The 21849-nt window shown below is 53.3% G+C and overlaps 5 protein-coding genes across 5 annotated transcripts; 3 read left to right on the forward strand and 2 right to left on the reverse strand.

Moving 5' to 3' along the window:
- Window positions 1–1581: 1581 nt before the first annotated feature.
- On the forward strand, window positions 1582–4930 carry INS49_004274 (uncharacterized protein; the record flags this gene model as incomplete). Its single annotated transcript, XM_043165064.1, has 3 exons — window positions 1582–4056; window positions 4139–4363; window positions 4574–4930. The coding sequence occupies 3 exons, from the start codon at window positions 1582–1584 to the stop codon at window positions 4928–4930; spliced, it is 3057 nt and encodes a 1018-aa protein (XP_043018714.1).
- Window positions 4931–10812: 5882 nt separating this feature from the next.
- Window positions 10813–11683, forward strand: INS49_004275 (uncharacterized protein; the record flags this gene model as incomplete). The annotated part of the gene is made up of 2 exons (XM_043165065.1): window positions 10813–11132; window positions 11203–11683. 2 exons carry the CDS (start codon window positions 10813–10815, stop codon window positions 11681–11683), a joined length of 801 nt encoding a protein of 266 aa, XP_043018715.1.
- Window positions 11684–12495: 812 nt separating this feature from the next.
- INS49_004276 (uncharacterized protein) lies at window positions 12496–13140 on the forward strand (the record flags this gene model as incomplete). The annotated part of the gene is made up of 1 exon (XM_043165066.1): window positions 12496–13140. The coding sequence occupies one exon, from the start codon at window positions 12496–12498 to the stop codon at window positions 13138–13140; it is 645 nt and encodes a 214-aa protein (XP_043018716.1).
- A 291-nt stretch (window positions 13141–13431) lies between these two features.
- Window positions 13432–18179, reverse strand: INS49_004277 (uncharacterized protein; the record flags this gene model as incomplete). Its single annotated transcript, XM_043165067.1, has 8 exons — window positions 13432–14099; window positions 14177–14772; window positions 14965–15030; window positions 15099–15497; window positions 15584–16180; window positions 16271–17582; window positions 17652–17911; window positions 18172–18179. 8 exons carry the CDS (start codon window positions 18177–18179, stop codon window positions 13432–13434), a joined length of 3906 nt encoding a protein of 1301 aa, XP_043018717.1.
- A 1027-nt stretch (window positions 18180–19206) lies between these two features.
- On the reverse strand, window positions 19207–21733 carry INS49_004278 (uncharacterized protein; the record flags this gene model as incomplete). The annotated part of the gene is made up of 3 exons (XM_043165068.1): window positions 19207–19914; window positions 20410–21276; window positions 21356–21733. 3 exons carry the CDS (start codon window positions 21731–21733, stop codon window positions 19207–19209), a joined length of 1953 nt encoding a protein of 650 aa, XP_043018718.1.
- Between the last annotated feature and the right edge of the window lie 116 nt (window positions 21734–21849).

The following is a 21849-nucleotide window of genomic DNA, read 5'->3' on the forward strand; positions in this document are numbered from 1 at the left end:
TAAAAATCCTATAACCCAATTCATAAATATTATAATATTATAATAATAATAATTATAATTTATTTAATCTTTTTATAAGGCAATTATATAGCTAAGATATATAATTATAGCTATTATAATAATAAGAATAAAGATTTAAAATTTAATATCCCTTGTAAATTTAAGGTAAATTCATAGGGAATTTCTTTATTTAAATATATATATAGTAAATTCATTATAAAACTATATATTTATAATAAATTTACTATGAAAGTATTATGAATTTATAAATGCTCATGAATTCACGGTAAATTTACCGTGGATTTACCGTGACCCATTTATACTACATTAGCTAGCAATTTATAGCTATTAAAAAAAGGTAAATAAAGAAAAGAATAATTATTAAATAATTAAGGAAAGTCTTTATTCTTAATATTATCCTTAATAACCCTTTTAAATAATATTTATTTATAATTAATAAGCATTATATATATATAATTATTAACTTTATATAAAAGTGCTATTTAAATTATATATATATAATCTTTTTACTTATATATATATTATATATAATTTAGCTTCTTAATATAATAATTTTTTTGCTTTTAAAGAATATTTTTAAGAAGTATTTTTATTAACTTAAATAATATAATTTATTAATAATTATAATAAAGATAAGGTTTTTTTATTATTATTATAAGGTATAAAAAAGGTATTTATAAAGTTAAATATTTAATTAAGATAAAAAGTAATAAGTTTTTAGTTAATATTTAAGTATAAAGTATTTAAAAGTTATTATATTTTTAAAAATTATTAAATTTAGCATAAATTATTAAAATTTAATAATATAAAAAACTTTATTAAGTAATTTTTTATATTAAAGGTTTTTTTTTAATAATTAAAGTTTATTTTTAAAACTTTTAAATAATTATAAAAGGTATATTAATTAATTACTTATTAGCATTATAATAAATACTTAAGCTTTATATTATAAGTATTTTTTTAAAAGCTTTTTAAAGTATATAATAAGAAAAACATTTAATTAATAATAATTTTATAAAAAAATTAATAGCTTAAAGTTTAAATTAAAGTTAGCTAAAGAATTATAAGAAGGAAGATTTAAATTAACTTAAATATAGCTTTTATTAATATTAAAGCTATTTATAAGGCTTAAATAAAGATAAGAAAGTTATTAAAAGAAAGTAATGCCTTTAGAGAATTAAAAATATTAATAAAAGAGGGATTATGCATTATAATAATGGGCAATTAACGTTGTATAGGTGCCGAGAGCGGCTGGGAAGGGGGGGCGGCTGGGATCGGGGCCAGGGACGTTATATAGTTACAGATCCGTCGTTGCATCTCTCGTGTCTTACTCACGCCTCGTCCAACCTCCCAGTATCGTATTGCCTTGGAGACCTCATAATCAGTATACGTGAAAATGTCGCCATCCAGGCGGGACAGCGGCTTTTACGATGGCAATTTGGAGCCTATTGCCATCGTGGGAATGTGTATGTTCATTTCTCACTGCGCCGTGAAAATACGCTTCTTGCTGACATTCCAGAAGCATGTCGCTTGGGTGAGGGCGTTAACTCTCCGTCTGCTATGTGGGACGTCATGGTCAATAGAGAGCTCAAGACAGCCCTTCGCGTGCCAGACAGTCGCTTCAACATCGATGCCTATCTCCACCCTGGAGCCTTCACGCGTCCGTCAAGCATTACGTCCCCCGGTGGCGGATTCATAGACACGCCACCTGAGCATTTCGACCCTGAGTTCTTTGGCATGGAGGAAGATGAAGCGTTGCAGACCGACCCTCAACACCGCAGAATGCTCGAGCTGGTATACGAGTGTCTCGAGTCTGCTGGAATTACCAAGGACGCAATTGCCGGTAGCAGGACTGGCGTCTACGTTGGGAATTTCAACCTGGATGCAGTGGTCAAGTCTTGCCGACACGAATACGACCGCCATGCCCATGCCACTATGAGCATTGATCCAGGCTTGGTTAGCTCGAGGATATCCTACTGGTACGATCTCAAGGGCCCAGTCTTTACAATCAACACCGGCTGCACGAGTGTCTTTTTCGCCACAGATACGGCCTGCCTTGCCCTTCGCGCTGGCGACTGTGATGCGGCCATAATCGGCGGTGTCAATCTGCTCCAGAGCCCCGAGCAGTCAATCAGCATTTCGAAGTACGGCGTACTCTCACCAGACTCCACCCCCCTTCCTTTTGATTCCAACGCCAGAGGCTATCTCCGATCTGAAGGTGTTGGGGCCTTGTACGTCAAGAGACTGTCTGACGCCATCCGGGACCGAGACGCCATTCGTGGGGTTATCAGGTGCGCGCATATGAACTCAAACGGCTCGCAGCCGGGTCTGCCCATGTTCACTCCCAACAGGGTGAGCATAGAAAGAATGGTGAGCGAGATATACAAAAAGGCAGGCCTGGATCCCGACCAGACAGCCTATGTTGAGCCCCAGGGGATCGGGTTAGCATTCGCCGACGTCTCAGAACAAGTTGGTATCGGTTCGGCAATGAGGGGAACCAGAAGCAAAGAAAACCCTGTCTTGATCGGGTCGCTGAAGGGGAACTTCGGTCATCAAGAAGCAGGAAGCGGCGTGTTCTCATTGATCAAGGCTGCTATGATGACCGAAGCGGGAGTAATTCCCGGCCTGCCCAATTTCAAACACTACCATTCCAAAGTCGACGCAGATGGACTCAACATCAAGGTGCAAACCGAGACAATACCATGGCCGGAGAGTTATGCGACTCGGCGCGTGGCAATATCGTCATGGGGCTGGTCTGGCACAAATGGTCATATTCTCGTCGAGGCGCTGGATTCCCTGTATCCCGGCTACCAGCAAGGCAAGACTCGAGGCCATGCTGACTATGACCACTCGGTCGGAAGGCCTCTTCTCATGACCCATTCGGCCCATGCTAGGAATGCATTGCGCAAGAACATCGTGAAACACCAGGACCTCGTCGACAAGTATTACCTGGCCGACTTGGCGTACACACTCAATATGCGACGAACCAAATTCAGAGAACGGGCTTTTGCGGTTCTGTCCGAAGACTCAAACCCCAGAGAATGGGCCCCATCCGCAATGACATTCGGCACGGCTCTTGAGGGCAGGCAACCGGCCGTGGCCTTCATGTTTGCTGAGCCAAGGACAATGCTGAAGTCTGATGTTTCTGAGTGGCTGAAGTATTCCCCGACATTCCTGCGGACAATCAGGAAGCTTGATCAAACGTTCGCGCGTTTGGGCAGCAAACTGGGCTTGGAGGAGGCCATTTCCGCGTCTGACATGACCGCCACTAGCGTTGGTGAGGACTTGATGCCTTATCTGACCGGCGCTGCCATGCAGATAGCGCTCGTTGATATCCTTGCAGAGTGGAATGTCTACCCATCAGCTTCCCTCGCTCATTCCGGAGGCGAGCTCCTCGCGGCATATTCCTCTGGACACTTGTCGGCCCCGGAAGTACTTCTATCATTCTCATGTGCAGGAAGGGGCCAGGACCTGCACGACAAGATCAAGGAGTTGTCCAAGGAGGATCTCGCATGGCGCCGGCCCTGCACCGCTTTGGCCTCATTGGTTTCTGACGAGGCCCTACGTACTGTTCTGTCCCATAACGCCACCGGAAGGTCAATCAATGGACACCAAGACTTTGGCCCGAAGATTTTGGAAAATATCAAACTCGACACCGTTGCCGAAATTGGCCGATCAGAGTGTTTACCTGAGCAAGTGAACACGCTGCCTAAGACGATCGGTATTCTCTTGGGACGTCGAAGCAAGGCAGTCAGTTTCTCAGAGACTCTTGCAACCGCTGGTGCATTGTACATCCTCGGTTATCCTGTGGATCTTGAAGAGGCCAACACTGTCCACGACGTTGGTTGGAAGCCCATGCTCCTCGTTGACCTACCACCGTACCAATGGGACCACAGCAGGTCTTTGATGCTCGAGTCACATGCCATGCGCGAAGAGCGACTGTGTGGAGTTCCGTACCACGAGTTGCTGGGTAGACGAGTCCACGGTCTTTCTCCCCGTTCTATGATCTGGAAGAACCCGTTTGTGCAAGATAACGTGAGCTGGCTATATGGATCTAGGGTGGGTAAATCCCCCATGTCAAGCAGAATGAACGTGAAGAAGCTGACCAGCCGAATAGCCCACAGCAACTCTATCAGCAGCATTGTGCTTGTCTCTTGCGATTGAGGCACTCACACAGGCATTCGAACCCCGACGTCCGCACGATTTCTCTCTGCGTGGATTTGTCTTCCAAAACAAGCTTCCGTCCATCAAGACGGACGAGATCCTCGAGCTTCAGACTTGCATCCAGCCACTACCCAGCCGGGGTGCCCAGGAGCAGACATATCTGGTAGGAATTGAGTCTGTACGAGATGGTCGTTGGACGACTCACTGTGAAGGGACCGCTGTTGTCAACACCCACCCTGGTCATAATGGATTGACTACGCAAATTAGTGGTCCCGATTTAGATACCTCTGCGAAGAAGTACAGTCGCACGGCGGCCCTCGATAGAATCACACGCGAGGATTCCGATCCGTACCAGCTTCACCCATTGACTATCTACGCATGTCTACAGCATGCGCTAGCGTCTGCTGCAGCGGACAAGCACTGCAACGGCGGCGGCGAGCCCAAGCCATGCAGCACGGCTGGACTCAAGGTGGTCGAGATCGAAGAGTTCATGGTGTTCAGCGGCGGGGAGGAGCCGCGAGGAGGCTGGACAGTACAGTCGAGCAATCGCAGCGAGGCACTCGGAGGTCAGGTAGCCTGCGTTGACGTTAACCTGAAGGACGAGACCGGAGCTGTGGCTTCTACCCTTCGGGGCCTGCAGGTGACGGTGTGCGGAGAAGAAACGCACGAGGCCTTTGACACCGATATGCCACCACCAGACCCGAAGGCGAGGATCCCTGCTTTTCTGCGCCCGCTTCTTGGGTAGAGTGTGTGCCGGCACCAGAGTGCTTGTCTTTGCCCTCTTACCATTGGAAGCACCTAGCCTTGGATGTGCTGCCGAATTTGGCCGGCGTTCTCGTACTCAAGCCGCAGAAGTGGTGTTCGTTACTGCCTGTCCTGGAACCCAGCAACATATAAACCACCAGCGTGTGCTGCTCATCATTAATTGAGTGACAAGCCGTTCCTGAGAGCAATATTATTTTGATATTAATTATGGTCTGGCTGTCGTGAAATGTTGGCTTAAATTTTAGCAAGCTGTCAGAGTATTAGGTCAAGTTTATTAAAAAATGAAATACATAGTCTTGATGCTGACACATTGCCTGGAAAGGAACATATCACAACCAGAGACATGAAAATAAACGAGCGTCATTCCGGTTGAATGGATCCCAACACTTGAAAGTCAAGTAGAATAATGCGACTGGGTTGATTATTCATCTTCAATCTGCAAGGGAAAGCAAGTAACAATTCCCTCCATTCTTTTCATTCCATTGTAGGAAAGTATAAAACTTGCTATTCGAGGAGCTGGTTGGCCTCATCCTTAGTAACAACTCCATCACCATTAGTATCAAATCTAGTTTAGCCAATGAGTTAGTAATTTCAGTCCTACTTAGAAAGATTGATGGGCTGTCAAGATTGGACATTATGAAATAACTCAACTTGTTGAACCGAGCCACCCAGTACTCCGGCTTTCCCTCGAAGCTCATGTGAGACAAATACTCTGCATTATGATGCACATGTCAGTACAAGGTCTCCAGAATTCATGGATCGAAACAAAGCGAAATGCTGCGTACCGTCCAGGGTTAAGTTTTCAGAAATGTCATCAGCTATGGCAAAGTCATGGGTAACCTCGGGCGACGACAGAAGAGCATTCCGCTTCGTGGTTATGCAGTGTCCATCGCAGTTGCAGCAGAAAATGTTGCATTTCCCTGAGGAGCAGCACCACCCAGCTTTCTCTGAGGGACAATCCCCAGCGCTTATATGACCGCAACAGTGGGCGATGACTGCGGGCAGCAAGGCAGTAAGGGCAGAGAGAAACACTGTGGACTTCATTGTTGTCGTTGTTGTGGTTTGTATCCGTAGAGATAGTGTTTGATATGAATTATTGATGGGTAGTGGGCATGAGTCTTGTGAATACGCTACTTTTAGGGAATAAGAGAAATGATCACACCTGTTCGAGGAGCCATGCCTTTATACTCTCAAGTAGGCTGGTACGATTCACCTCCATCAAATGAAAAGTCAGGTCCAACACCGTTGTAATTGGAATTGGGCTATTAGTAAGTACAAAACAATATTGTCATTTCATCTTGCTTTTCCTCCACTCCTGTCTCAGACTTAAATTCCACGGATTCACCTTCCCGCTGTGTTCTATTACATGGCTGGTATCTAATACTAAGTGGCTGTTGATGCTCACAATAAGGAGCATTCCTGCCTGCATCCTGAGCCATGTTCAAGAAGATGATTCAGTACCTAGGTAGGTAGAGCAAGATTGTTAAAGACACACAGTCATGCAACGAGATGAGTCATTATGATCCCAGGTTGCACACGGCTCAGTATTTGCAATTCGCGAAGTGTCTGAGAAATTGGCAGCCTTGGGAAGTGCGATGACAAAGGACTGAGGTATGACAGCCCAGATTTGAGACATAGAACGGTTGTGGAACAAGACTTAGCCTACAATTCAAGTTTCAAGAGCAGATCATTACTTATAATGAGAAAATCCTGAGTAAGCGCTCTGTCTTAATACTGTGACGCTAAAATGGCCGTCCATGTCTCGGGAAAAACAGAGATTCAAGTTGCACATGTGCCAGGTTGAATTGGGAGCTGCAGGCTCAACAATGGTTAGCTTGTTTGCAGGAGGGCGGGTTGCCTTGGTGTTGCGTGGGTGCCCCTGGCATCAGGGAGCTGTGGATGCCTTATTGTGGTATGTACACGATACAGAGGTGTCACGGTATATTTCGATTTTGATGGCACACTAAAATAGGCAAACAGTGTCAAGCCATCCTGCTCTTCAACCAGTCTGCTCATTCGTGGCAGCTCAACCGCAACACGCCTGGCTTCGTCGTACCACACCAGCTGAATGTGGAGATAGGTACATATTATACCCTGAACTGCTTGTCCAAACCTTGTCTGTAAGTTGCTCAGCCCGATACTTGGTGCCGTTGGCCACTCTGCAGCCAGCTGTATTTAGAGACAAGCCAACTTTGTGAGAGAATCTTGCATTTGGGGCCAGCCTGTGATGGGACGGCAGCCAACCACAATCGTTTTGACGCAAGGGAGAACGATGGCTTGTTCAACCCTCCATCACTGGACCCAGCAGCTGTTGGAAGATGGATGGGGAGACAACGCAGAGGGAAGTGTCAACTAGCATAGCAAGTTAACTACTAGCATTGACCAACCAGTTATTAGACAGAAGGAGCAAAGATGGAAAGTTAGGCACCCGTATCTAATCTAGATAAGTAATAATTTACTCTTGCCATACCTCATCCTAGACAGGATTGAACTCTGAAAATGTACTAAGGAGAAACCAAATTCCACATAAATGGGCCTAGACCGAGCATCTGCAGCTGCCATGAGATATTCTGAGAGAATATGTACTAAGGCAGGCACTCGTGGTGGTGGCTACTGCTTGGCTACCCTGGCTTCCTAGGAGCACACAGGTTCTACTTCCTTGAGTCGTGGGCCATGTTTACCAACAACCTACCTAGGGCTGCACCAGTCAGAGAGGAGTGTTCGATAGTGAGGAGTGGCGCCACAGCGTTGATGAGAGAAGAATAAGCCAGCAGGTTCATCAGAGTAGAAAAAAGCAACGCCCAGGTGTACCGCTGAGTGTGCCCGGAAATATTGCGCTTGGTAGGACTGGTTGATCTCGAGCGCCTGATCTTGTTCTTCTCCGGCGATAGGGATGGGGTCTTTCAAACGGGCAACCTGGGTTTAGGGGTAGCCTGGACTGTAATGGTAAGCAAGTTAGACAGGAGACAGCCCCAAGTGCATCATGTCCTGCATTCACTTACTGTCTGCCCTCTTTAAGCACAGACGTGCTCGACGTGTGTCTTTGCGCTCCTCTCAGAAACCTGCTGTAGTTCATCCTAGGACAACTCATTTGTTCTTTCTTGCCCTCCCCTTTTTATATAGAGTTCCAGTATATTGTTCTTCTTCGCCTATTTTCCCTTGGTCTAGGATACCACCTTAACAACGCCGGGGTGGAATTCTGGGCCGGGCTTGCTCCTGAGCCTATGGAGGCTGATGCATTGCTCACATAGGCAAGCATAAGGGCAAAATGTGCAGCGACGAGTGCTCTGTTGTTCAGGACGACTCACAGACGTCCGTAGCTTGTCGGAAGAAACGTACTTAGTAGGAGAACCTTAACATGACATTCCATCCTCGTTCTCTTGGGCTGTGTCATCAAGTTCGTGTATGGGTTGCTTTATTAAAACAAATCACATCGTCATACGATACACCATCCTCAGACGAACGTGTCATTAATGACTTCAGCGCAATAAACAATGTCTTTGAAAACCCAAATACGGATTCAAGGTTGAGGAAAATCAGCGGAACAGCATTCCCACCAAATGCCCGTGTTTGCTGGACTGCGCTTTCCAGGTTCCACAAATTCTCGAGGTCCTACACGTTTCTCAAGGTCCTACACGTTTCTCGAGGTCCTACACGTTTCTCGAGGTCCTGCACGTATCTGCGCTCTAAACTGACCAGCTCACGCATAATGTGGTCACGATAGCTGGCTACGACAAAAATGAAGCCGAGAGGGTCCAAGCACAGTCAAGAAACGTAGAGAATGCCAAGTCAACATCAATAGTGAGTTCGTGAAGCTTCGATTGATTTCGGTTCTGTTCACCGCACCGTAATATCAGAGTGATATCATATCCTGTCTGACGTCACTGTCACTGTCACGATTCTGCCCCACAGCAAGGACTCACTCCGTGTTGACGTGAACAATGGTGGGACACGAGGTGTTGAGACGATATTACCGTACCGGTTGAAGAGATTTCAAATATGTCGCCTCCGTACGTGTGTATGAACGTTGAGTATACGGATGCAGTTAGAGCAAAGCTGCTCGCCTTGGGAAGGGCTAGTGTGACCAAGAGTGACGTTTCCGTTGGATCTACAGTATTCATGTCCTTGGGCCGTGCACTGCCGAGCCACCAGGCCACCGAGCCGACAAACGGAGATGCAGGCGTGGCAGGTCCGGGAAGACCGGAATAGCCCGGAGCTTAAATAAATGGCTCTTGGCTGGCAGCTGGGCTGGGCTTTGCTGGATCTGGCAGGCTTGGGGTGCTCACTCAGCGCAGGTCTTGGGCAGCCGGGAAGTGGTGCCCTGCCCCCTCAATCGTACGGAAAGCTGTCACGAGCGGGCGTTGTGGGGCTTGTCGCTACAGCAATGCTGTGGAATATTCATGACCTACTGTAGCCGGCTGCTGGGGCCAATGACCAAGGGGACCCTCACCTGCGACAATACTCGCCGGAAATGGGAATCGGTGTTGCTGTCCCAGATCGGCAGAGGCTCTTGGTCCCGGCCGTCCACTGGGCTCAGGCACAGCGAGACACAGCCAGGGGGAAGCTTCCCCAGCCCCGCCAGCCCCACGAGAGCACCCCCACCCCCACCTCTGCCCAGCTCCTGCTCCTGGTTGTCCATCCCCGATGCAATCACATGCAGCATGTGGTGTACAGGCTCGCTTGTCTCGCCGGCCGGATGCTGTGCCACCATGTTGCCCTGTGCTTGGAAACATGCATTTCTCAAGATGATGGTGGCGCAAAGATGAGTGTGCCCTTCTCAACCCCTAAAATGGAAGGAATGAGGACTGGGAGACCCTCGTCCATCTAGCTCCGTGGCTATTCCTCCTCCAACGAAGCGAGAGACCTCGTGGCAGAATGGTCAGAGCAGCAGCCGTCGTCGTGATTACAGCGCGGAAGTATCTGGCCTGTCTGGTTTTTCCTTGTATCTATTTTGGGCCAATTTCAAAGCAGTTGTGACTTGCGGTATATAACCCAAAAATTACTCGAAATAGCCTTGTGAACTTCTAGCTCGGAATACTGCTTTCGTCTCATTTCTCATATTCCACGCAACTTGTCGGAGCGACTACCCGTCGTTTTCGGGCGTAACGCGGCCCAGTTTGCCCTGGTGCAGTTCGGATTGGATGCTGACGGTTGCAATGCAGACTGCGGCGGAAGTGCGGGATATCCGCTGCTTACCACACCACACACTCTACGCGCCCATTCACTGATTTAATGTTGTTTAGATGAAGGGATTCCGTCCAACTTTCCCTCGCCAGATAGTGGTCAATAAACAGCATTGTCTGTTGTTGGTAGCCATTGTGCCACCACTAGAGCAGAGCTCGGCAGTAGACGCGGATACGTCAGAGCTGGGGCCATTTTAGCTCCGTTATGAAGTCAAATCTCCATTCCTAGTGGAGCAGAGGACCGACGCTTGAAGCTGTTGTGGACCACCCGGTGGGCTTCAGTCAGGTCCATACGTCAATGATGTCACTAGCCCCCGGACAACCCAAGGGAGGATGGATGGATGGCTCCCAGGAACCGACCGGGACAGGCAAAGTGGCTAGCTAGCTGGCTGGCAGAGGACGGGGTAGACGGAGGTGAGAGAGAATTGGGCGATTCCCATCAAGGTCCTCTCCCGCCCGGCAGCTTGAAAGTTGGCCAGTATTGGAGGTTGCTCTCATGTATATTAGAGCTGGACACCCATCCTTTCTGTTTCCCACGTCTCGTAGGCTCTTACTCTTCTCACAGCATCCCAACAATCAAATATCCAAGACACCCATACCACTAGCCCATACCTCCTCAAGACAACCACCACCTCCGAGAACACCCACATCCTTGTTCCACACCACCACAACCGCCAAAATGCCTCAGCAACCCGCCGCCGCCTCCAGCCTCAAGGACCTCTTCTCCCTCAAGGGGAAGGTGGTCGTCGTCACTGGCGCCTCGGGCCCCAAGGGCATGGGCATCGAGGCTGCACGAGGATGTGCCGAGATGGGCGCCGACGTGGCCATCACATACGCATCCCGCAAGGAGGGCGCCGAGAAGAACGTCGAGGAGCTCACCAAGGAGTACGGCACCAAGGTCAAGGCCTACAAGTGCAACGTGGGCGAGTACCAGCAGTGCGAGGACCTGGTGCAGCAGGTCCTGAAGGACTTTGGCAAGATTGATGCCTTTATCGCAAAGTATGTTGTGACCAAAACCTCGGAAGAGAGATCGTTTCAGAGCACCAGCTAACACTTTTATCTCCTACAGCGCCGGCGCCACGGCTAACAGCGGAATCATCGACGGGTCCAAGGAGGAGTGGGACCGCGTCATCAACACCGACCTGAACGGCACGGCCTACTGCGCCAAGGCCATCGGCGCCGTCTTCAAGAAGCAGGGCCACGGCTCGCTGGTCATCACCGCCTCCATGTCGGGCCACATCGCCAACTTCCCCCAGGAGCAGACCTCGTACAACGTCGCCAAGGCCGGCTGCATCCACATGGCCCGGTCTCTGGCCAACGAGTGGCGCGACTTTGCCCGCGTCAACGCAATCTCCCCGGGCTACATCGACACGGGCCTCAGCGACTTTGTCGACAAGAAGGTCCAGAAGCTGTGGCACGACATGATCCCCATGGGCCGCGACGGACTCGCCAAGGAGCTCAAGGGCGCCTACGTCTACCTTGTCTCTGACGCCAGCACGTATACCACCGGTGCCGACCTCGTCATCGACGGTGGCTACACCTGCCGGTAGACGCCAGCCGGCGTGCATGGGCGTGAGAGGAAGAAGCTTTGTTTTCCTGTATAAATAGTTAGGGTACCAGGAAACTGTGGTAGAAAAGTGTGGATGAGTTGATGCGACATGACATGATAAATGCAAAAAAAAAAGTTGTTAATCAAACTGTCTCCTTGTGCTGTGAGAGAGCTGAAGCGTTGGGAATGGAGCTCATGACTGGCCGATGCAGAGTCGGAGACTGTTCTGGTATGGTGCCTACGGTGCAATTTGTGCTATCTGATGATAGATATGTGAAGCCATCATGAAATGCGACAACGTATGATCGTGTATCAGCTTGAATTTACCGACATGCTGGAAGCTTTATCACGGCGCATACACGACCAAATCAAGCTGTGGGAGAGCTGGTTGAAGCTCGAGCCTTGGGAGATAAGGAGGGGCCTGGAGTTCACGATGGCGGGGTTGGCGGGGTAGCTACGGGTTGTCACCGTCAACGTCACCGTTACAATCACGATATCCGTTTTCGCCGTCTTGACCCCGTCACCACATCATTTTCAAACGGGTGCACTGTATCATCAAGCACCACCACTCCAGCCTGATTTCCCTTCCAGTTTCTCAACAGTTGAAGCTGCCCACACCCCACCACGGCCCTCGATTGAAGCCACGAGCAGCCCCTGCAATCCATACACAAGCAGGCCAATCAACAGGCAGGTCACAAAACATTGATGCCCCTTCGCCTTCGCCCCTCCTCCCTCGCGTCCACCGCAACCAGACGCCTCAACCACCTAAACAACACCCTCTCCACCGCACCTCCGCCCTCGCGCCCGTTCACGATGACGACCAAGACCCAAGAGCCCATCATAACCTCCGTCGAAGACCTGCCCATCACCGACGCCAAATGGATCACCCTCAAGAAGATCTCCTACACCGACCAGACGGGCAAGCCGCGCACCTGGGAGGTAGCCACGCGCAAGACGCGCTCCGAGAAGGCCGGCGTCGACGCCGTGGCCATGGGCAATATCCTGCTGCCCCCGCCCTCCAAGAAAGCCACGACGCCCGCCTCCACGCTGCTGGTGATCCAGTACCGCCCGCCGCTGGACGCCTACACGGTGGAGTGGCCGGCGGGCCTGGTCGACGGCGGCGAGGACGCCGAGACGGCCGCGGTGCGGGAGTTCCGCGAGGAGACGGGCTACGAGGTGTCCAAGGTGCTGAGCGTGAGCCCCCCGCAGGCGGCGGACCCGGGCATGACCAACGCAAACATGCAGCTCGTCATGGTCGAGGTGCAGCTGCCCGAGGGGGAGGAGATGCCCGAGCAGCGGCTCGAGGACGGCGAGCACATCACGCGCGTCGTGGTCCCGCTCGCGGACCTGTACAAGCGCCTTGTTGGGTACGCGGGAAGGGAGAGGCACGTCGTTGCTGCGAAGCTGTTGCACTTTGCGCAGGGCATGGAGTTTATGAAGGAGCAGAAGTACTTCTAGTGAGGACGGGTGGACTTTCTTGAGAAACAGACTGCTTCGATCACAAGCATTGGAGTTGGAGATATAAAATGCATGGTCGCATTGAGAGAGGCGCAGTTACGGGTACAAAGATTGGTATGGGTACAGGATACTACGGTCTATAAACTTCTCACTTTTGACAAACGCCTGAAATTACTTCTGATTTGATACACAGACAAGCCTCGCCATCCAGTCATACAACTTCCTGGAAAGACAGAGACAAAACGGTTGCCAGCACCAGCTGTTCCAACACTCCGCAGAAGAACATGACCCTCAATTCGAGGGCAACTCAGCCGCCTGGCTGCCGTGGTCAGGCAGCTCTGCAATCAAACCCTGGCCATGTCTCCGAGGCTTCTCGAACCCGGCACCACTGAACGACGTGCTGCCCGTGGAGCTCCGTGAGGCGAGGGTGTACGTTGTCACCGGGCTGACGCTGTCTGCAGACAGAGGGCTCGGGGACGTCGACATTGCTGACACCGTCTCGGTCGACGCTCCACCTCCGCCTCGTTGTTCGCCCACCAGAACAGACGACCGGCCTACACTAGTACTTGGTGCTGTAATCTCCGCCTTGGCCCCCTTGCTCCCACTTTCCTCGCTGACTAGCCTCCTTGGAAAGCCTGAGATGGGGAGTGCCGTGGCCGTAGTTGACGTTCCGGACGAGTAGGGCGCCATCTGCAACGAGAGCGAGATCCTTGTCGGTGTGTCCTGCTTGTCGGCTGCCGTGATGATGGTCAGCGGCTCGATATCAAAACACCCCGCCGTCTCCATGTCCGCGATGAAAGCCTCCGACAGGATGATCTGTCGCCTCTGCCTCGTGCCGCTGTCGATGTCGTCCTCGATCAGGAAGTAAGGTCTGAAGTCACCCGTGCAGCACGATCGCAGGAATGAGCCGAGTGCCATGAGCTCTGTAGAGGACTGACGGAAGCGGCAGAATATAGAACCTGTCATGCAGTCAGCGATGGGCAGTACGTCGCTTGCGCCTGTTTGAACGTCGGTGTTAGGCCATGTAAACACTGACCTGTACATGCGTATCCCGACGCGCTCTGCCTCACCGAACCAGTCTCCGTCTCAAAGAAGAACGTGCTTGCCACCAATCGATGCGCGACGAGCGTTATGCTGCCAAGCATCTCCTCCTGCTGAAGCGCCCGCTCGACATCCCGCTCCAGCTCCTCCATCCTCTGCGCATCCTCGAACCTGGGTATCTGCGAGGCCAGTAGCTCGGGGCTGATACGGCTGTACTGGCTATCATGGCCCTCCTTCCGCCCGGCCACGAACTCATCCCACGCCTGGTCACACTTCCTGTGGTCGTACAACCCGTCACCTCTGCTTGGTGCTGGTTCTTGCCCCTGCCCCTGCGTCTTCCCATGTGTGGGTTGTCTTGGTGCAAAAGAGAGCAACAGCGGTGTCTTGGGGTCGCGTACAAAGATGCCCGTCTGCGTGAGGCTGGCGTTGTCAGATGCACTGATCGGTGCGCTGTCGACACGCTTGTAATTCCCCACGCCGCCCCGACCTGACCGGAGGATCTGTCCGCTGGCGACAGGCATGGTGGCGCTCTTGCTCAAGTTCGCCCGGCGGGGCCCTGTGATGGACGACACATCTGTACTCGCGATGGACCTGGATGAACGTGATGGGGGTCTTGCCACATCATCGGATGCACTTAATCTTGGCTGCTCTCCCTCGACCCTGCCAGTCCCGATCGAGAGCATTACGTCTGGCGGCAAATCTGCCATGTCAGGCCAGATGGAACGTGTCTCGCTATGGGCCACCTTCGCTGGGCAACCGTGCGACTTGGACCCGTCGACATACTCCCTGTTTGTCTCCTGTGCCACAAATGGCTTGAAGAAGGGTGACGCTGCTGATATTGCGCGGGCCCTGTGGATGCACACGTCAGCCATGAATCAGCTGCTTCCTGCCTCACGATCTACCGGGATTCAACTTACACTTCCCAGACTTTCAACTCCTTCGATGGCGCATCTGACCGGATGAACTGGTATGGGGCGGCCTTTCCCGCCGGGTCCGGCCGGTTGTAGTTCGCAAACACAATTGACTCGAACGCAGTCGTCGCCGTGACAGCCACCTTGACCGATGTGTTCAGGTTGTGCCGAGACCGCGAACCACCAAAGAAGGGCGTTTCCGAGAAATATCTCTTCAGAATCCTTTCCAGCGGCTGGGTCTTGAATACACTCCCGTGGTACATCTTGGATAACGTGCTGATGAGGGGCACCTTCTGCATCTCCCGCGGAGTGAAAGCCTCCCTGCAGATATCTCGGAACTTCTCCATAGTTGCCTCGACGGTCCATCGTTTCACCCCCAGGCCGATCGCAATGATCCCGCCGGTGCTGAATAACAGAGGAATGTCAGACGTTAATGGCTTCTCTTCTTTGAAAGCCTCGTACTTGGTGATGAGCAGACAGATACGACTTACTTGGTCCCAACCATAAGGTCAAAGAACAATTGAATCGGCAAACCCGGCCCAAGCACCCTCTCAACCTCCCTCAGCACACGCAACTGCGTGATCCCCCTGATACCACCACCGTCAAGACACAAGACCCTGACCCCCGCCCGCGCCGGCTTGACGGCCACCATCCAAGGCGGCTCAGCAATGACGTCCCCGACGTGCAGCGGGCACCGGCTGATCTCGATGCACGTCCGCGACGTGCGCGTGCCGTACAGCTCCATGCAGGGCAGGCAAAGGACGTGACCGCACGGCAGCGCGCACTCGGGCAGCTCGCGCAGGCACGACAGGCAGGCGGAGTGGCTGACGAGGGCGGTCGCGCCGCCCAGCACAGAGTAGAAGTCGTTGAGGCGCTCGCGGTGCAGCAGCGCCGCCGTCGACAGCTCCGTCCTGGCGGGTAGGGCCTGGCCCAGCTTCGACATGGCCGCCTCGGTGGCCTCGAGGCTGCGGCGGATGAGGGATGTCCATTCCGGCTGGAAGGTCTCCGGGTCGAGGGTGGATTGGTAGCTCCCGTTTGCGATGACCTTTCCTTGGGCGTTTTGGTGACCTTTGGGGTTGTGGCCGGATCTGTGGTCACGTTAGGCTGTGTGCCGCTCGTTCCTCCATTCTCACTACTCGTCGCATCCCACAGGTCCCATGGGCAGGTCAAGCACTCACCTTACATTGCAGCATCTGCCCGCCTCGCCAAAGGCTGGGTTCGAGAAACTGCAAGGCCAATACATATCTGCAAAGGTCTGCAGGGCTGCCGCACAAGGCTTGGCGTACTTGTCGTCCAGCAGCCTCGTTGCCGTCCCGAGCAGGTTCTGCCGGACGGCGTCGAGCATAATACACGAAGCTATCATCGGCGCCATGGCCAGAAATATCCGCTTCGCATCCTCCTTGAGGGAATCCTGGGTCGAGTTATCCCTGATCGCAAGCGCCAAGCTCAACACATTGCCCTGGAAGTTCCGGGCGATGGGGAACTTCCGCAGCGCCTCGCGCACAAAGTCGAACGGCGCGTCAAGGCTCTTGGTGAAGTGATCGTACGCGGCCTGCAGGTACACCTGCAGCTTCTCCGCCGTGGCCAGCATGCGCAGCCGCCGCTTGGCAGCATGCGACTCAGCGCACCGGCCGCGCACGAGCTCCATCAGCTTTCCCACCTGCCCGTCCATGAGCATGTACGAGCCGCCCTTGTGCGGGACGCGCACCACGCTCACGGAGGCGTAGTAGCACGCCAGCAGCTCCGACGTGTTGGCGATCTTGCGCCCCCGCCGCGCCCACGCCCGCACGTACTCCTGCAGCGCCGGCTCGCGGTGCACGGCGCCGTGGATGTCGGACAGCAGCGTCTCCGTCGCGGCGCCGACGTCCCACTCGCCCTCGTCGACGCCGCCCTCGGTCGCGTTCAGCACGATAACCGCGTGCGGGAGCGCGGGCTGGTTCAGCGACGCGTCGATGCTCCGCGCGCCCCAGTGGATGAGCTTTTCTAGGACCGTCGACTCGAAGGCGCGCGGGTTGCGGAGCACGAAGACGACCACGTCTGAGAAGGTGTATAGCACGCGCGGGTACAGCTGGGAGACGAACTCCCTCTTGCGTGTCTGGGGCGTCTTGGCCCATGCGATGGTCCTCTTTGAGCTGTGCCGGGGCCGCACGTATCTCCTTCTGTCACTGCCCTCACCCGTCGCCGTTGGCTCGTATGGTGGAGGGGCTGCCGAGGGCGACGGGCGGCCAGCAGCTTGCCGTGGGTCCTGGTTGTGATGGTGTCGCAGTTGCTTCGGCATGGCCTCGCCGCCGTTGAGGCCCTCACAGTCCACGAAGAGGAGCGGGTTTGTGCTATAGGCACTTGATGGGTCTGCGTAGATGTGCACGTCGCCAGTGGTAGCGGTGCGGTCCTGGTTCGACGATGTCACTGGGGAATAGTACCTGGACCCTTCTGCGGATCCCGAGGCCTGACGGTCTATGAGCATCTTGATGAGTGTGCTCTTTCCGGCACCTGCAGGCTAGTCAGTTGTGATGCGTTCGTGACGTCCTCATGGTTTCGTTGCGCCACGGGCCTGCTCACCGGTCTCTCCGATCACAGACACAAGTTGTGGATAAATGTCCGGCGACCCGCTGGCCACGATCTCGCTCATAATGGCAGCGAACCGGCCATAGTCGTAGAACATGGACTGGCCCGACGAGTCGCGGCCGAAGCCGAACCAAGTGGTGTCCTCGTCCTCAAGCAGCTCAAAGGCATGCTCCGCCTCGGTCCTCGTCGGCTCGAGGATTTGGCGGAGCGTATGGACCACGGCTGGGTCCGCCTTCTCATGGGGTTTCCCATTCCTTTTGAAAACCGAACTGTCAGTTGTAGAAATTGCTTTCGAGGTTCTGCTTCAACTCACCATCCGACAGCCCCTGGTGCATGTAGGACCCATTGCGGCCAGCATGTCTCACAGAAAGCGAGGTTATTGCACTGCGACGAATCAGCCTCCAACCCCCCAGCCGGGCCCGCCAGTCACACACTGCGGCCTACCTGGACGCAAGTAAACCGCTTCTCTTCCGTGACGCCGCAACTCTGGCAAGGCTGGACCTCGGGAACGGACCCCGACATGGCTTGACTTATGGACAGGAACACAGCACGACGTCGAGCTAGTTTGGCTCACGTTAGGTAACAGAAACAAGCCGGCAGACCCATCGAGTCGTCTTCTCATCTACGGGAGGATCATCGGTCTTTTTCCTTCCCAATGCCTCCAGCCGCTTGGAAGGGAGGGGCCCCACCCCTCGCGTTTGCTGCATTTCCACGTGTTCCGTTACACAATATAAGACATGCAGGCTTGGCGCACCTGGGTTGGTCAGAAGGGGCGGCGCTGAAAAAAGCACCATCTACGGCGAGCTCAGCTGCATTTGTACGCCGTGAGAAGCTCAGGGCTGCGCTAGGGCCGAAGCAGATGGGTGTTGGCGTACCCGACATGCACGCCGGGGCGCCTGCAATCTCCCGGATAAGCATGGCGAATGTAAGAGGTCCGGAAGTGCGTGCCTGGGGAAGTTTCCTTTTGTAAGATATTGCTGTCCTCTGATATGTGTTTTCGAGGACGTTTGTAGCGTATCTTACCAAGGCGCTTAATGTGCATGAGCTTGATGTGTGCCGGATACGCTGAGATGCGTGGTCACTGGTTTGCCGTCACACGCCTGTGGGGTCACGGGGTAGACAATTTGGTGACATTACGTAGACATCATCTCATCTCATGATGTTGATACAGTCATCGTGAGTGAATCACATCAAGAAACACCACTGGTACCTTCTGGAAAAGACCTTAAGAACATACAAACTCAGCCGTGCCCAGACTAGAACCGGTGCAGATTCCTTGATAATCGAGGACTTTTGTTACTCAAGAGAAAAAAAGCATGCCATGGCGCTCACTTGCGCTATAATAGATCAACCTGCAAATTTCTCAAGTTTATTCGTATTAAATGCGTACATGATGGGGATACAGTAGCTGTGCCTTCTGCAATGCAAGCAGTGCCCGAAGATCTCCACCTACTCAACCATCCCTGATCATGTCAGTCACCATGTTCGCGGCCGTGTAGCCCTGCTACGTTGCATACTTGCAGTTGTGTCATCGTGGCAGCCCAAGACCTTAAGACTCCTTCTGATTGCTCCTTATCTCCTCCTCCGCCTCCGCCAACTTCTCAACAACCCCATCCCAGTCGCTGTCGGCGATGATTTTGTACACCTTCATGGCCTGGGCAGCCAACTCGTTGATCTTGTTGTCGGTTATAGTCTCACCCCCATGGACCAAGTCGCGCTCTCCGGAAGCGATGAACCTAACCACCATAAGAATCTTGCCAAGCTGGTTCTGTCCCCACTTGTCGATGTTCTTCCACATGTCGCTGTATATGTACCCAATGGACCAGAAAGAGTCGGACGAGCAGCTGATGTCTACGAACACCTTGTCGCCTGTGCTCACGAGGGCATCGAACAGGGGCTTTGTCCTCATGAACTTGGCCATGGTGGCCAGCATGGCGGCGTACACGGCCGTGGAAGTGTCGTCGGCCACCATGCTTAGTCCCATGTCATCCCACTTCCCCGACGTGTAACCTGCACCGGGGCCGGTCATTATCTCATCCGCAACGCGCTCCTCCCCAGTGGACTGCGCGATCGTCCAGGCGGTCATCTGGGCGATCGTGTGGAAGTCCGTGTCCATATAGGTGAAACTGGACCTGTGGTGTCTGCCGTAGTAGTGGTAGCTGAAGCCGAGGCTCCCCACGCTTATTACCTTGCTCTCCCACTTGATTTCCTTGCTCTTCCCGTCGGTGGTCGTCATGGTGATGTGCTCTAGGATGTTCTAGAATGCGAATATGTCTGTATGTGCCAGACTCGTAGGGAGAAGGATCAGGAAGTTACCAGAGAGAAGAAGAAGAAGAAGGCCACGATGGGTGCAAATCGGGCCTTAAATTGTTCTCAGGCTGGACCGTCACCAACGTGGCAGTGACTGGGCCACTTGAGTGACAGCGACTCTGCAAGTCACACCACATTATCAATTCCACTAACCTTAATCTCGCCTTTGTTTCAAGGTAGCTGTTGGAAGCATGATAAAGCTCACCTGACAGATCTCTTTGTTGAACTTGGATGGAGGCTTAACGGAACTTGAAGTCCTTTATTAACCCCACAACAGGAGGAGTGATACTGCTGACTGCTCCAACAGCCTAAGTTGAAAAACTGGAAACGGTCTAGAATATATGCAACATGAAATACACGAGGACTCGTAGACTTAAACAATGGCGGTGTCACATGCTCAAATAGCTCGCGAAGGGTCACAACCCCCCAACCGCGCACTAACAGCCTTGCCTTCGAACACGAGCTCGCTCACAAGCTTCCCCGTGCCCGGCGCGTTCTGGATGCCCCAGCACGTATGGCCAGCCGCCACCATCACCCCCTTGTGCCCCGGCACAGGCCCGATGAACGGCCCGCCCTGCGGCAGGTAACACGCCTGGCGAGCGACGACATGGCCGTCCCTCCCGAGCTCGTCGCTAATCGCCCCAGCTTGGACGGCGATCTCGTCACAGGTGGCACGATCGACCTCGACCTCGGCAGTCGTCAATGGCAGCGGCACATCGAGGTCGATTCCGGCCCCGCCGGAGGCGTAGACGGTGCCGTCCGGCCGGGGGTAGATCTCCGGCTCAATGGTCTGGGCCCGCTTGAGGGGCTTCCCCTGCGCCGGCGAGGGGAAGCCGGCGGGGAGGGCGATGGAGGTGAAGAGAGCGTAGGGCGAGACGGGCCGGGGCGTCTTGATCACTATCGAGTGGGCGCGGAACGATGTGACGGGCACGCTGGGGAGCAGCCGTGCGGTCCAGGGCCCGGCGGCGACGATGCAGTCCGTCGTTGGGAGCTGCTCGTCTTGCCCGTCCTTGGTGTATGTCACGCTCTCCACGTGGCCGTTGCTGCCATTGGTGATGGCCGTGACCCTCGCGCCGGTGATGATCTTGACGCCCTTCTCCTCCGCGAGCTGGGCCATGCTCCGCGTGAAGAGCTCGGGGTGGACCTGTGCCGTGTCATCGGGCGTGCCCATGCCGTCGTAGGCGACTAGCGAATGCTCCGTGTCGAGCCAGTCCAGGTCCTCTGGCGCACCGAGCTTCTTGAGCTTGCTAATCGTCTTCCTATGGTCCTTGTGCAGTCCTCTCGTCACCCCGTCGGTGTTTTCAGCGTCCTGGCCCGCCTCAACAGAATCCTTCCCTCCCACTCCGCCCGGCATCCGCGCCCTGCACTCAACCTGGCTGGCATAGCACCTCCGGTAGCCACCGCGCGGCGCCGTCGTGCTCCCGCGCCAGCTCATCGTGCAGCCTGAAGCTCAGCGGGACGATGTTCGACGGGAAGGCCCACTTCGCCAGCAGCCCGCCAGCCTTGCCGCTCGACCCGCCGGCGATGCCGTTGTGTGCGGGGTGGAGCTTCTGCACGCGCGCCGGGTCGGCGAGGGTGCCGGGGTCGGTGATGCTGTCCTCTGTGCGGCCGCCGCTGCTGGTGGATGCGGCCTCGAGGAGGGTGATGCGGTGGGTTGCGGGCGAGTATGACGGGTGGCGGGTGAGAAAATACGCCGTGCAGCAGCCGATGATGCCGCCGCCTACGATGGTGATGTCTCGCTGCTGTGGTTGCTGGGCTGAAGACATGGTGGCGAATCGCGGGTGTGTGGTTAGGGAACGGCCGAGACTGAAGATGGATCTGCCCTGCATCAAAAGCTCGTTGACCTTAGCATTGAAAAACTGGCCAGTCTCGACGAGGTCAA

Source organism: Diaporthe citri (assembly GCF_014595645.1).
Source record: "Diaporthe citri strain NFHF-8-4 chromosome Unknown scaffold_11, whole genome shotgun sequence".
In the NCBI taxonomy this organism is placed as follows: domain Eukaryota; kingdom Fungi; phylum Ascomycota; class Sordariomycetes; order Diaporthales; family Diaporthaceae; genus Diaporthe; species Diaporthe citri.